Genomic DNA, 14250 nt, shown 5'->3' with positions numbered 1-14250 from the left:
TTTTTTTTCAGGGAAAGGCTGTAATGAAATACGTTTTCAGAGAAGGAAAAAATAAAGCCACAAATGTCAGGACAGACGTGAACATATTTGAACGGCCGTTGGCATTGTGTTATAGGCTTTTTAATTGTGTGAACTTGTCTCCTTTTATTTATTTTGCTGTCACTATCTCTCAAACACACACACACACACACACACACACACACACACACACACACACACACACACACACACACACACACACACACACACACACACACACACACACACAACAGAGGATGCAGATCCTCTTATACCCTGCCTGTCAATCATCTGTTAGTAGCCTTGAGACTGACTAAGCTAATAAACAATTTACTGTGTTGAAGTAAATTAACAAAATGTTCAGTCTCCTTGTTGAATGTTCAGACATTCAAAATCATTTAGCATTGTCGTTAACTGGCAGCACCGTTCATGTGTGCGCTTCTAAAAGTTATATTTCAAAAGCTCATTATTGCACTTTTGTATTTGTCAGTAATGAAGCACAATGTTAACAATGTCACTTATTACATTCTTCGTCAGCTCTGAAACTCAAACTACAAAATAAATATTTGAATAATAAATTAATATCATTAACATACAACAACTAGTCGACTATTGTTTTAAACTAATGTATATCGAAGACTCTTTAGTCAGGGCAGCCCTAGTCGTCAGTATTGTATACGGGATGGTACACATCTGGTGCAAACTTTATCATTTCCATAGATATACATTTTTGTGATTCGCTTCTTGGCATCATTTGTGAAATCTGTATAAATGGTTAATAAAGCTCACAAAGATTACTAGTGATGGAGAAACACTGCCACCCAACCATTGCCAGTGTGTTTGGTAGGTAGGTAGGTAGGTATATACTTTATTAATCCCCGAGGGGAAATTTTTTCGCCACAACAGCATACATACAGGAGCAATAATAGAAACAATAGAATAAAATAATAATAGAATAGAATAATATAATAGAAAAGCAATAAAATAAAAATAAAAAATATAAATATAAAATATAAAATGCACAGTACATACAGTATATATACAGTACATTAAATATCTATATATATTATATACAACAAACCAATAAACACAGTCATATATATATATATATATATACATACGGTACAGTATATATATAATATATTTGATGATGATTGATGAAAAAGACTTAACTTACCACACAGTGATGTAGTCGTAGATCGGCTCTGTATTGATGACAGAGAAGTTGATGAAGATGCCGTATCCAGGAGGCACTCTGACGATCCACATGCAGTCCTGGAAGTGTGGATACTCGGCTGGGTGTCCAGGAGAATAAATGGTGCCATTCATGTATGTTATATTCCCACCACAGAGAGCTGAAGGGAGGGAACAAAGACAGAAGATGATGGACAAAAATAGAAAGTCAGTCCTACCTCATGTCATAAAGATGGCTTTTGTGACTGTTGATAAAACAAACAATAACAGTGTGTTATTGGGTTATCACTGAAATACTGGGGGAGGGGGGGTGGGTGGGTTGTAATGCACCTGTTAGATACAACTGCAGGGAATGGTTACTGGAAGCTGTGAACCTGATGACGCTGACTGACTCTGACACTAAAACTCCGCCCGTCATGCCGGTTCAGATGTGTTAAAGCTTGACTTTGAACTGGTAGTCAAAGTCAAAGCTTTACCCTCGGGATCAAAACAGGACTGTAAACTCAACAGGAGCAACATGACAAAAAAAAAAAGCTTTCTCAGAGAAATACCAAACTATGCTGAGTACCTAAGATGTATATTACTACCTCACTTAACTGATGAAAGATAATTTAGCACACTTGAGTAACATCTGAAGAGACATATTCAGTTTTTTATCATTACAATGAGCTGCATCAGTTTATATTTCAGTGAAGTGGTGCTATATTGCTGGTGAGTCAGATGCTTTAATGTGGGAGAATAGAGGACAGGACTACAAGCAGACTTAATAACCTATATCCTTCTATTCAAAATAACTTCAAAGATGTTATTTTTAGTGGCTAATGCCAAAAAGAAAAGCGTCTCCGTCTCTCCTTTAATCCGCCTTTCAAGAAGTTGCATGCATAACTTTCTCAAGGATTTGTTAGTGCAAATTTATTAAAATATTTCCCGCAAAGTTTAGATAAACTGTGACATAAAAGGGCATTTCATAATTCATAATTATAATTTGTATTTTTTTTTTTTTTTTTTTTTTTGAGGAATCATTTATGTCTTGGTAGAGAAGTTTTTCTGCTTATAAAAGACAATAGAATGTCACCTTCACAGCGAGGTATGGGGTGATTCCAGTTTCTGCTGACTCCATGCAGACAAGTGAGAGAAGGCTCCCCAAGAAGAGTGTAACCCGGCAGGCACTCGAAGGAAATGGTCATCCCCACGCTGTAGTCTTGACCAATCACTATGCCGTTACGGAAGGGGCGAGGGTCTGGACACCTCTGAAGCTCGTAGGCTGGGGGAAAAATGTAAACCGATACACCGCAGGGGAGGTTTATGAAACAGATTACACACATGGTATGTTAACACATAGATAGTACAGTATAATAAAGTATCTATAATTACCTCAAAGAACCAACATCTAAAATGTGAGCTTCTGCTTTTAAAAACATGGATAGACTAGGAAAAAAATGATTTCTTGATCGAAAACATTTAGAAAATATGAAGAAGTTGTATGTTCCCAGTCTATTACTGATGCTTCTTTTCCACTTTGGCTTCAAACATAAAATATCCCACTGACACAGATGACATTATTATTCAAGGATATGTGTGATGAAATGTCTCTGAGGACATCAGCACTGATTTCCTTTTCTTTATTCTTAAACCTTTTGTCATCTTACAACCTAAGTGAAACCATCTGCCTTGCAGGACAAATCTTTGTCCCTGATCTGGATCTAATGTAAACAATGGAGATGAGCAAACGTTTCAGTCGTCCTCGACTTCAGCTGCTGATATGACATTTTTTAACATCTTTGTTCCTCACCCTGGTAAACAATGTGGAAGCCATGCTTGTTCTGAGAGTAGTCGCTATGGAAGAAGAGCGTGGTCTCGTGGGTGGTGCTGAAGAGTGAGTTGGGCACCACAGGGCCGCTGAACCGATCAATCACCGTTCCTGTCTCAAGGCTCCCGCTGCGCACCTCTAAATAGTCATGAACTGGCTCTGTGGAGAAGTTTAGAAACTGCAGATGGATCCCTAAAGAGCAGAAAGGAAAGGGTCAATGTAGGAGGCAAACTCAAGAATGTATGAATAAATTCAAAGTATCAGTGTGTAGGTTTTCTATCAAATACTGCAGCAGGGTTGATACTACCAATGTATAGAGGAGAGGGGAGGAGAGGAGAGGAGAGGTTTTTAAAGTCCTTTTATTTCACTATTGCAGGGAAAACAGGAAACACTCTAAAACATCACTTAAAAAGCAGAAATGGGAAAATAAAAACCTTCAGGTAAATCAAACAAATAAAATACCCCAAATAAACCACCAAAAAAACAAATGAACGATCAGTCGCAATGTTCAATATGTTCAGAAGTTCACCACCAGCTCTCCACCAGCACCCACTGAGCATAAAATGCTCCCAATGGTCCATCTGTCCCTGAAGGCCTGTATATTGTCCTCCGTCTGGTAGTAGGCATGTTCCATCCTGAGTTGGGCCTTCAACAGTCCCTCCAGAACTTTCACCGAATTTGTCCATGTGAGGGGTTGTGAACGTCAGCAGCTTATTTCCTCCCCCTGCCGGTCCCCCACAGCTGGGGCAATGAGCAGAAGGGGGGGGGGGGTACTCACTCTTCATCCCACTGGTCAGTCAGAGTACAGTTTCCTGTAACTGCTCTCAGGTGTTGTGGCAGGGCGGCACAGACCTCCTCCACTATTCTGTTGGTCAACCTGACAGACGTGATGTTGGCGTTCTGTCTGAAGGTGACCATGGATGATGCTGTTGATGACAGCATGTTTGACTTCACCAAATGTCCCAGTTTAGTGCAGCCGGCTTCATTGAGACTCGTTCGCAGGCTGGTAGACTGCAGCGTTTCTTCTGTGCAGTCCGGAGTCTGAAAGAGGCGATCTTGGCGTCAGAGCGAGGAGTCTGTGCCACAGAATCGAGGCACCCAAGTTATTAGCAACCAGAACTCTTCCCCTAAACGACAACTGGGGCAGCAACCATTGCCATTTAGACAACCGAGTACACACCTTCTCCTTAACTCCCTCCCAGTTCTTTTTCTGAAAGTCATCAGAGCCTAAAATCACACCCAACACTTTTAATCTCCCTTTTCCCCACTGAAGACCTCCAGGCAGTTGGGGCACCATCTGATGTCTCCACTGCCTCACCCACCAATAAGGCTTCAGATTTTGCCCACTTCACCCGTGCAGATGAAGCCCCGTCATAAAGAGCCAAGGTATCCTGCAGACAAAGAACATCTCCCCGTCCCCTGATGAAGATGTTTACATCATCAGCATAAGCAGACACAGCAAGGGGACGACAAAGACTGGAGGATCTAGGCAGTGACAGACCACTGAGCTGACTTCTGAGCCTGCACAACAGAGGCTCAATAGCAAGACTGTATAGTTGCCCTGAGATAGGACAACCCCATCTTATCCTTCACTGTACAGGAATCGATCAACTCGGCACCACTCCCGTTTTACCCATACATTCAGCACTACTGTACAACAAACCCACCCATGGCCTAAAAACCATCTCCAAGCCCAAAAGCCCTGAGTGCAGAAAACAGATAGGAGTGATCCACCCTGTCGAAAGCCTTCTCCTGATCCAGTGAGACAATGCCAACATTTGCATCATGGAATTTATATATGTCAAGAACATCACCAATGAGAAAAATATTCCAATGTCCATAATTGTCCTATCCGGGATACAATAAGTTCAATCGCTATTTACAATTATTTCCAAGTAGGCTCTAAGTCTGTTGGATAAGGCTATGGAAAGCACCTTATAGTCAGTACAAAGCAGAGCCACCGGTCTCCAGTTCTTAAGAAGGGCCAGGTCACCCTTCTTGGGCAGCAGGGAGAGTACTGCCCGCTGACATGAAACAGGAAGTGAGCCTGTTTTAAAGCATTTTAACAAAACGCAATTAAAGTCAGAACCGATGACATTCCAGAACCGCTTAAAGAAATCTTTGGAGAGGCCATTGATTCCCGGAGCCCTTCCTGATGCCATCTGGTTCACCACAGCTGTCAGCTCCTCCAGCGTCAGCTCGCAATCCAGCTGAGCCCTCTCCGCTGGATTCAGCTGGAGAAGACCCTCCAGGAGCTCCTTACGGCTCTCCGCACAACTTTGCTCTTCCCCAAAGAGAGCAGCGTAGAACTCCAAGGCATGGCTTCTCATCTCCCTCTGGTCGATGGTTATCCTGCCTCCTGGGAGCTTCAGACAGGTCATCCGCTTCCTCTGCACCACCGGGGCATCTATGTCCTTTAACTGCAGAAAGCGAGCCCTGACTAGAGTTCCCTTCAATCTCTCTTGCAGGATAGAGCTCAACTCCAACCTCCTCTCCTGCAGCAGTTGGCTCACAGTGGGATCCAGGTCTCTCTGGAAGCCATTCTCAATAGTTTTAATGTTGGCTTAAAGGTCTTTGACAGCAGACTTGATTTTAGTGGTGGAGTTTGAGGTGTACTGCTGGCAGAAAACACAGATCTGTGCCTTTCCAACCTCCCACCCGTGTTTCATTGAACTGAAGTGAACTTTTTCAGTTTTCCACTGCTGTCCCTAATTCCTGCCTCCATTGATGTTTTAAGTCCCAATTTTAAGAACTTCCATGTAGAGCAGAGAGAGTAGAAAGAGGACAGTAAAACCAGAGAAGAGGACGACCCTTAGTGCTTCACCCATGTATATTTAGCCTTGAGAGGAGACTTTCCCCCGATTGTCTTTCCTCAGTTTTCGTCAGTATTTCTTTTTTAAGGTGAAACCTTTTTTGTTTTTTTAACTGTTTGTAGCCAACCTGTCTTCTGATTTTTAGTACAGGATTTATGAATCTGTTGACATCGGGAAAAAAAAATCAATTATTTCAACAGACTGTCTGCCAAAAGTCTCGTCTCGGAAAAAAAGAATTCCCTGTACAGAGTACGGTTGCCTGTCATCCTGTGATACGATGTCAGAAAACTGAGACACGTTGGAGTCATCCTCCAACATGACTTCTGCAGTCTCACCTGTTACAATGTTCAACCTTCCTGCTGATGTAATTTCAGCCTCACTACCTTCATTACCTACCACAGACTGTCCCTCAGTTTTTTCCAAACCTATGCCTCTCACACTGCTCTCAGTACTTTCATTATTGGGTGGGTCAGACTGCTGGCCAGCGCCTCCTGTAATCTGGTGCTAATCGGTGGCCTGATATTTACCAGCGCCCGCAGCTTGCTGCTCGCCGGGAGCTGGCTGCTCACTGGCAGCCGCCTGCTCACCTGCACCGCTACCGGCAGCCCACTCTTTATGTGGGCAGGATGACCGTTTGTGCCCAACATCACCACACTCGAAGCATTTCATGCTACCAGAACTAGCATTGACTGTACAGTACCCGTTTTCAAATTTAACCTTAAAAGAAACTTCTAGGACCTGTGCGGGATCGTTCAGGTACATGAAAGCCTGTTTTCTTAGCGACTGAACATGCTGTAATCCGTCATCTTTACAGCCAAGACAAACTGTTCTAAATCCGCTGGAAAATCTACCGAAACGGGTCTGTTCTTTTTCCAGCAGCTCATTGGGGATGAAAGGAGGGACACCTGACACAGTGATCCGTAGATAGTATGAACAGCGGTGAGATGGCTACAAACAGGTCGTCCAACACCAAACCCCTCTCGACCAGCAGGTGGACTAAACGTTCCTCTCGGGGAAAGACCACAAAGGCCTTATTCATCCAAGAGCCATGTGTTATATTATCATTGCCGATCTGTTTTCCTGCGGCCAGGAGAACCTGTTCTATGGTGTACCTGGGAGCTGTCAACACTCGGACCCCGTGTTTGATAGATGGGGGAAGGACGCCATGACACCAAAAAAAACATACAATTAACCAACTGTTGTTTGCTTACTTTACAGATGAATTAAACTCCTCTTGCCTTCTTACATAGTACAAAATGAAATATTGAAAGTCTGAAAAAAGACACTCCAAATGTCACAAACTCATTGACACTCCACACGCTCCATTGCCGCTCACACACGCACAAGCCCAAACTCCCAGCATGCGAGGTGAGGAAAGGAGAGCGAAATCACAACAAAGCACAATAATGCAGCACAGAAGACATGAGAGCTAGCAGAAGAAAAAATAAGAAATGGAGAGGAGAGTAGGAGAAGAAGGGAAATATGGGGGGTAGCGTTGGCAGAGGTGGTGGTGGGGGTTTACAGACCGAAGCCAATAGGGAGCTGAACTCTCCAACTGCAGTCCAGGCTGCTTTGGTAATTCCCTGGAAAGCCTGGGCTGAGGATGACGCCGCTGAAGTCTGTCATGGAGCCGCCACACTGAGCTGAGGGAGACCAACCAAGGAGAAAGAACATGTCACTTCTCCGCAGAACGGCTCGAAGGGAAAAACAAGAAAAACAAGGAATGGGGTGGAGGGGTATGGAGGGAGGGCACATAAAATGGTGTCTATGTGCGTGTGAATTCAAGTACATGCATAATTGTTGTGAGTGCAAAAGGAGGAGTACCAGTGCTGTGTGTTTGATTTATGCATGAACATCTCATTTTGACCATGTGGATTATGCTCCATAAGGGCATTCATGAAAAGATAACAGGCTTGGGCATATCCCTTGTTCGGTGGTGCTTTCAATCACAATAAATGAGGGAGTCAATATTCAATACAGCGTTTTTCTCAGCAGTGGCAGTAATTACTTCACCCTTCTTCAGCCTACTGAGAAGGTTGCCGCACGCCCGCCCCCTCGCCACCTCTTCTCTCTTGTAACACCTACCCGAGTCTTACATGAACACCTCGGTGCATAAGATTTTGCAGTAAAATCAAACCTCTTTTTCTTTCTAACAAATGGAAGGAAACACAGGGGTAGCTGCTGCTATTTCTTTGGGGACTACCAACCAAGGCCAGAATGAGGCAAAAACTATCTTGGGATTTTAATTGTGCTGCTCGTAGGAGGGGGAAATCTGCTTGACCTGCTTGTGTATGAAATGAAAGGGAAGAGGAGAGGCACTTACGAGGATGTTATACTGTTTGTGCAGGGGCATGCAACCACTTTGATGTGGGTTTATCAGCAACAAAGTGAGCAAAGATCCTGGGGTATTCGGGTGAGCATGTGTACTGTAAATGAGCGAGGAGCCGGGCTAATGAGTGAACACACGCATCCGCGAACATGCCTGTCAATGGTAAAGCTGGGATTTTTGTCTGCAGTGAACGGTGAAAACAACAGGGACAGAGCATTTACATGAAGGGCGCTGTGTGCAGGCGTGCAGTTTTTTGTCTGTATGTTGTTTGGCACTGTAGCAGTGTACTTGCACTAATGGGTATGTTTGTGTACACGTGTAATTGGGGGCAACTGAACAGTGAAGTGTCAAAAGAGAAAGCAGAGAGCTTCCTTAGTAATCTCTGGGATCTCTCACTGTGCCACTAAACGTCTGAGGAAGTGTCGTGGGAGACGAGAGTCTCTCATCAGGGGTATCAGAAATCAAACAACACACTGAGATGGCGCAAAGCCTTATTGATTCTCAACTGAAAGGGAAGGGAGAAAATGTGCAATCCCTACCCCCCCAAAGCCATCCACGCCCAACTATCATCCCTTCCCCTGATCTTACAATGAAATTGTAGCTTTCTCTAATACAATAACAAGTCCTCTGTGAGGCCACTGATCTATTGTGTCACTGTGTATCAGTAGAATATAGGTTATGAGAGAAATATAAAAAACAGGGAGGTGAAAATATAAACCAGTCAAAGAGAAAAGCTGAAGAGCAAAACATAAAAACAAGGGGAATGTGTTTGGTGCTATGAATTGTTGTCAGCAATATCACCTCATTGAAACCATGTTTGCTAGAAGTGTATATAAAATAATACATTACCTAAACACAGAGGTACGGGGTAATTCCACCTCCGGACGGGACCAGGCATGCAGGTAATGTATGCATTACCCTGTTCAAGAAAACAAACAAAAACAATGTATTCACAACCTCCAAAATCATGTACAGTAAAAAAAAAAAAAAAAAAAAGATAAAACCAACAGGTGATTCCAGCAGATTTTATGTCTGTCCAACAGGTCTTTGGAGGTAGTCAAATAATTTTTGAATTCCTCAAAATCTTCCTCGTGTATAAATATTTAATGGTATCAAGAGCAGGAGAGAGACTGCTTGCTGCTAGGAAGGTAGAACCACCTGGGGTCTGACTATGGAGAGAACATACTGCCTCCAGACTTGTTTTCTGTTACATGTAAAAGTGATGTTCAATATTCATAGCCGTGATGCTCTTTTATTCCTTTCAAATCTTAGTTCAGCCTTGAAGTTTTCTGCAACTCAGAGTTCTCATAAAATACATGCATGCTGGTAGATTCACCAGCAACACCAGACCTGAAAGCAAAGCACGGTGTGTATGCACAGCTGTACTGCAGACACACCAACAACATCTGAACTCCAAACACTCATCTATTCTTGTGCTTTTGTTTCTACAATGGCCTCAAGTCTATTTCTGGTGTTCAGACACTCAGCCTGAAGATGTGTGGAAGAGGTTGCTGGTTGGTCCAAAGAGAATGTGAAAAGACATGAATACGGTGTGGGATTAGTGAGGCAACTGTTAACACAATCCATCGCCTGTGGCCTTGGAAGAAAATGCCACAGTATCTACTCGGAGGGAATTGGAGGAAGTTAAAGCTGCTTTGTAACTGACACTGACACAAACACACAAACACACACACACACACACACACACACACACACACACACACACACACACACACACACACACACACACACACACACACACACACACACACACACACACACACACACACACACACACACACACGAACATGCAAGCAAAGTACACACCACACATACCATTACAAATACAGATGCAAGCATAAATACATGGGCAGCTACCACACACTTGTGAACTCCTCACTTCTCAGTCAGTCAGACAGACAGACAGACACACACACACACAAATGTCATAGAAAAATAACTTGGCAATGCTGCCTTGACATACTCAGCCTTTGGGGTATTCCTTTGACGTTGTCACTCCAGGCAGGTGGGTATGATTCACTTGTCATAACCATAAAGGAGCAGGAGATCTGCACTGTATGACCTCACCCACCTGTAATGAAAAGCCTCGGTCGCACAAGAAGGAGACCATGTCACCCACGGTGTAACGATCGCCCACTCTTTGGCCGTTACTGGGAGGCAGCGGCTCTGGGCACGAATCCAAACCTATTGCTTAGGACAGAGTCACGACACACAAGTGTGGACAGCGATTATTCTTCTGCATAATGAACACTGCAACTACACATCTGACATTGTTTAATTGTGAAATATATACTGTAAATTTTATGGAAATATGTATATTCAATTAAACAAATACCTATGGAGAAGAGGGATTATTGAAATTAAAAGTAAACATTTTAACATATAATTACACAGTCCCTCATTTTAATTGGCTTGTAATTGCATAATAATTGAATAAGTCCTTTTTCTTCTTCTTCCTTCTCCTCATCATAACATTATGAAACTGGGACAAGCCATAAAACTATTCTACTCATGGCTGTAATCGCAAAATCCTTCTGACTGTGATCTGAAGCAATCGCTGTGAAATTACAAAGCAATCCCTGAAGTATAACCTGACAGGCACATGGAGCTCCATTGGAACAAAATGGTTACAGTGCCACTTGCCAGGTAGTGAGAGGCCTGATATTGTGTTTTAATGGTTTAAATGCCAGCTTTGGGCTATAATAATGTAGGATATGATGAGTGAATTTACTTTTACAGAAAAGAAAATGACATAAATGTGGTCATGTCTCAATTTCATCTGTTCTAAAGGGGATTAAATACATGACATCCACAGGGAGAGAAGAACACATTTCATATTTTACTTTATTAATGATAGACCTATATTCTTGGTTCAAAATAGCTTTGGAAAAGATGCTTATTTTGAAAAGTCAAAAGTCACTAGATTGTTTAAATGCTGCTTGGATGCAATCTAGTGTACCTTTTTAATAACTCTGAAAAGCAAATATGAAAATACAAAGTGTCCTCCATGGTGCATAATTAGTAAGTCTGCTGTCGGGTGAGAAATGGTAGGAAGAAGGAGATATAAACACAGCAACATAAAACAAAGCATCCTCATCTACGTGCGGGCACAGATAACACAAATACTCACCGCTTTTAAGAGAGAAAACAGACACAATAGTACGGGCACTCACATTCAAGCCCACTCAAAGAGTTAACAGGTCCAAACAAGTAGGTGGGTGGATGAATGTAAACATGGCAGCAGATGTGGCCACAAAAGACACTGAACAATTTTATAGGCAACTGTTCAGAGCACTGAAGCGCAGGAGTGGTCACTCCACTCAACGTGTAGTGAAAGTTAGAGAGGATATCTGAGTGGGAGGAGACAGTAACCCAAGAGGAGCAGAGCAGGAAGCAATGTGAAAGCAGCCATAAGATCCAACAATTCAATTAAAGAAGAGCTACTGTACAAGGAGAATGGGTGGATTATTTGAAGCTGTGAAGTTTTCTGTTATATGTGGGTTTAAATATTGTAAGAGAATTACTTTGAGAAATTCTTTGACTTTGACATTTTTAATTGATTTCAAGGAGATTTGGTGACACAATTCATGAAAGTGGTGCAGTTTGTGCCATAGTGTAAGGCTGCCAGAAGGTAAGTCGCACATCAAAGCGCAATGCAGCTATAAATGTAAACAATTTTGTGAAATTATCACGTGTCCCAACTGTGGGGAACAATCAGCCTTTCTCCTGCAGAGTTCTGTGAAAACGGTTTCATAAAGTAGTGCATTTTCATTCTCTTTCATAGTAGTTCAAGGAATGAATATGATACAAGGTTGGTAAAACACTGCGGCATAGGATGCTCTGAAAACTGCTTGCATTATATGCAGGACTATAAAAAATGTCATACAGTGTCAGGAGGACTTCAACAAAAGTAAAACACTCTTGTTTCAAAACATATCCTGAAGCCAAACTCATTATTAAACAGACAGAGTATGGTGTTGATTCTTGCGGCCAGAGGCAGCGTATCAGATCTGTACAAGTAGACCTTGTGCTCTGGTCAGGTTAAGAGTAGGCGGCCACTAACATATGGCGCTGGTTCCTGTTGCGCACCAGATAGTTTCCAGTCAAACTGTCAGAATTCACATTCTGGCAGAGACCGTTGTCACCCTGTAGAAGGTCGACACCTGTTCCTGCATGTGCCACCACGTCTGGAAGTAGTCCCGTCCTTATCAAACATGCTTGATATTATAACCAGGATGCCATCCTGGCTGTATCTAGGCAATGGGATTTCAATTGTATGTGTCATCACGAGCCTAAATGTATTGTTAATGAGAGTTTTGCATGCTCCTGTTTTCATTTTTACATGTTAATTTACATAAATTAAATCATCTAAATATTTATGAAAAAATATATCATTATACCTGCAAAAGGAGACTGTTTAGTGTTCAAAAAGATGGAGGAGGTTTGATGCAAAAAAATAGTGAAAGAAGATGCAGATATAAGAAGCAACCTGGCAGATGCAAAAGCAAAACACGCCGGTCACACAATATAGAATAGTTGACTCTGTGGAAAGATGTGTGGTTGTAAAGGTAAACACAAATGCAAAGGCAAACCGAAAGTTCAAGTTTATGAAGCATAGTACTGTGGTTATTCACTGTCCACAACACGGGCAACTGAGAGTGTAAGATGAGGATGAGATACTTTGGTGGCATTCACAAAATGGGGAAAAGTAGAGATTGAGTACCTCAAATACAAGTCATTTAATATCTAATGGACATTTTATATATATATATATATTAATTAACAAAATCTGAACTGCAATGTCAGTTATCACATCATGATATTCTTCCTATTTATGCTGACCATTATGATTGTCATCCTTAACCATCTAACCATTCATAAATAGGGCTACCTCCATAAACAAAAGCTACAAGTTGAATCAAAAACAGGATCAAAGGATCAAAAACAGGGCCATCTTAATTTCCATTACATGATTTGATAAGATTTCTTTACCAGTAATTCTAAAAATCTGACACAAGCTTCAGTTATAAGATCGTGCTTAATTACTGTACAGGATTGTATATTTAGTAGAATTGTAATTAAAAGACTATGCTATGTGTAGGTGGAGACTGCCAATAATTATCAGTGACATGAGCTCCTTCATCAGTGGTTCAGGATGAGCTATCTCTCTCTCTCTAACATATATTATGAGTACGCCCACTGTGCACCGGGCACACCGACTGGTGTTTGGTGTGTGCAAAAATACTGAAGATTGTAGACCTATTTTGTTATAGAGTTACATACAGTGGTGTGAACAAGTGTTTGCCCCCTTCCTGATTTCCAGTTTTTTTGCATGTTTGTCACTTAAATTTTTCAGATCATCAAACAAATTTAAATATTAGTCAAAGATAACACTCGTCTCATTTTTGCCAGAAAACATCTTGATGATCCCCAAGACTTTTGGGAAAATACTCTGTGGACTGACGAGACAAAAGTTGAACTTTTTGGAAGGTGTGTGTCCCGTTACATCTGGTGTAAAAGTAACACCGCATTTCAGAAAAAGAACATCATACCAACAGTAAAATATGATGGTGGTGGTAGAGTGTGATGGTCTGGGGCTGTTTTGCTGTTTCATGGCCTGGAAGACTTGCTGTGATAAATGGAACCATGAATTCTACTGTCTACCAAAAAGTCCTGAAGGATAATGTCCGGCCATCTGTTCGTGACCTCAAGCTGAAGCCAACTTGGGTTCTACAGCAGGACAATGATCCAAAACACACCAACAAGTCCACCTCTGAATGGCTGAAGAAAAACAAAATGAAGACTTTGGAGTGGCCTAGTCAAAGTCCTGACCTGAATCCTATTGAGATGCTGTGGCATGACCTTAAAAAGGTGGTTCGTGCTTGAAAACCCTCCAATGTGGCTGAATTACAACAACTCTGCAAAGATGAGTGGGCCAGAATTCCTCCACAGCGCTGCAAAAGACTCATTGCAAGTTATTGCAAACACTTGATTGCAGTTGTTGCTGCTAAGGGTGGCCCAACCAGTTTTTGGGTTAGGGGGCAAACACTTTTTCACACAGGGCC

The 14250-nt window shown here is 42.1% G+C and overlaps 1 protein-coding gene across 3 annotated transcripts in view; it reads right to left on the bottom strand.

Annotated features, from left to right (window-relative positions):
- The window catches only part of LOC138617846 (CUB and sushi domain-containing protein 3-like), a 229538-nt gene that overhangs the window by 73386 nt on the left and 141902 nt on the right, over positions 1 to 14250 (bottom strand). For 2 of the 3 annotated variants that reach the window (XM_069693160.1, XM_069693162.1), the window contains exons 38-43: positions 10257 to 10375; positions 9014 to 9083; positions 7362 to 7478; positions 3005 to 3214; positions 2288 to 2476; positions 1196 to 1373 (exon numbers count right to left, since the gene is read on the bottom strand). In XM_069693160.1, the coding sequence (XP_069549261.1) occupies positions 1196 to 1373; positions 2288 to 2476; positions 3005 to 3214; positions 7362 to 7478; positions 9014 to 9083; positions 10257 to 10375 (883 nt within the window). The remainder of the gene's footprint in view (positions 1 to 1195; positions 1374 to 2287; positions 2477 to 3004; positions 3215 to 7361; positions 7479 to 9013; positions 9084 to 10256; positions 10376 to 14250) is intronic. The other variant, XM_069693161.1, reaches the window with a different exon arrangement.

The sequence above is a fragment of the Brachyistius frenatus genome, unplaced genomic scaffold, assembly GCF_029030835.1.
Source record: "Brachyistius frenatus isolate BFR_SWC_R1_liver_20210118 unplaced genomic scaffold, ASM2903083v1 Contig_14, whole genome shotgun sequence".
NCBI lineage: Eukaryota > Metazoa > Chordata > Actinopteri > Embiotocidae > Brachyistius > Brachyistius frenatus.
This window is presented reverse-complemented; position numbering and strand designations above follow the sequence as displayed.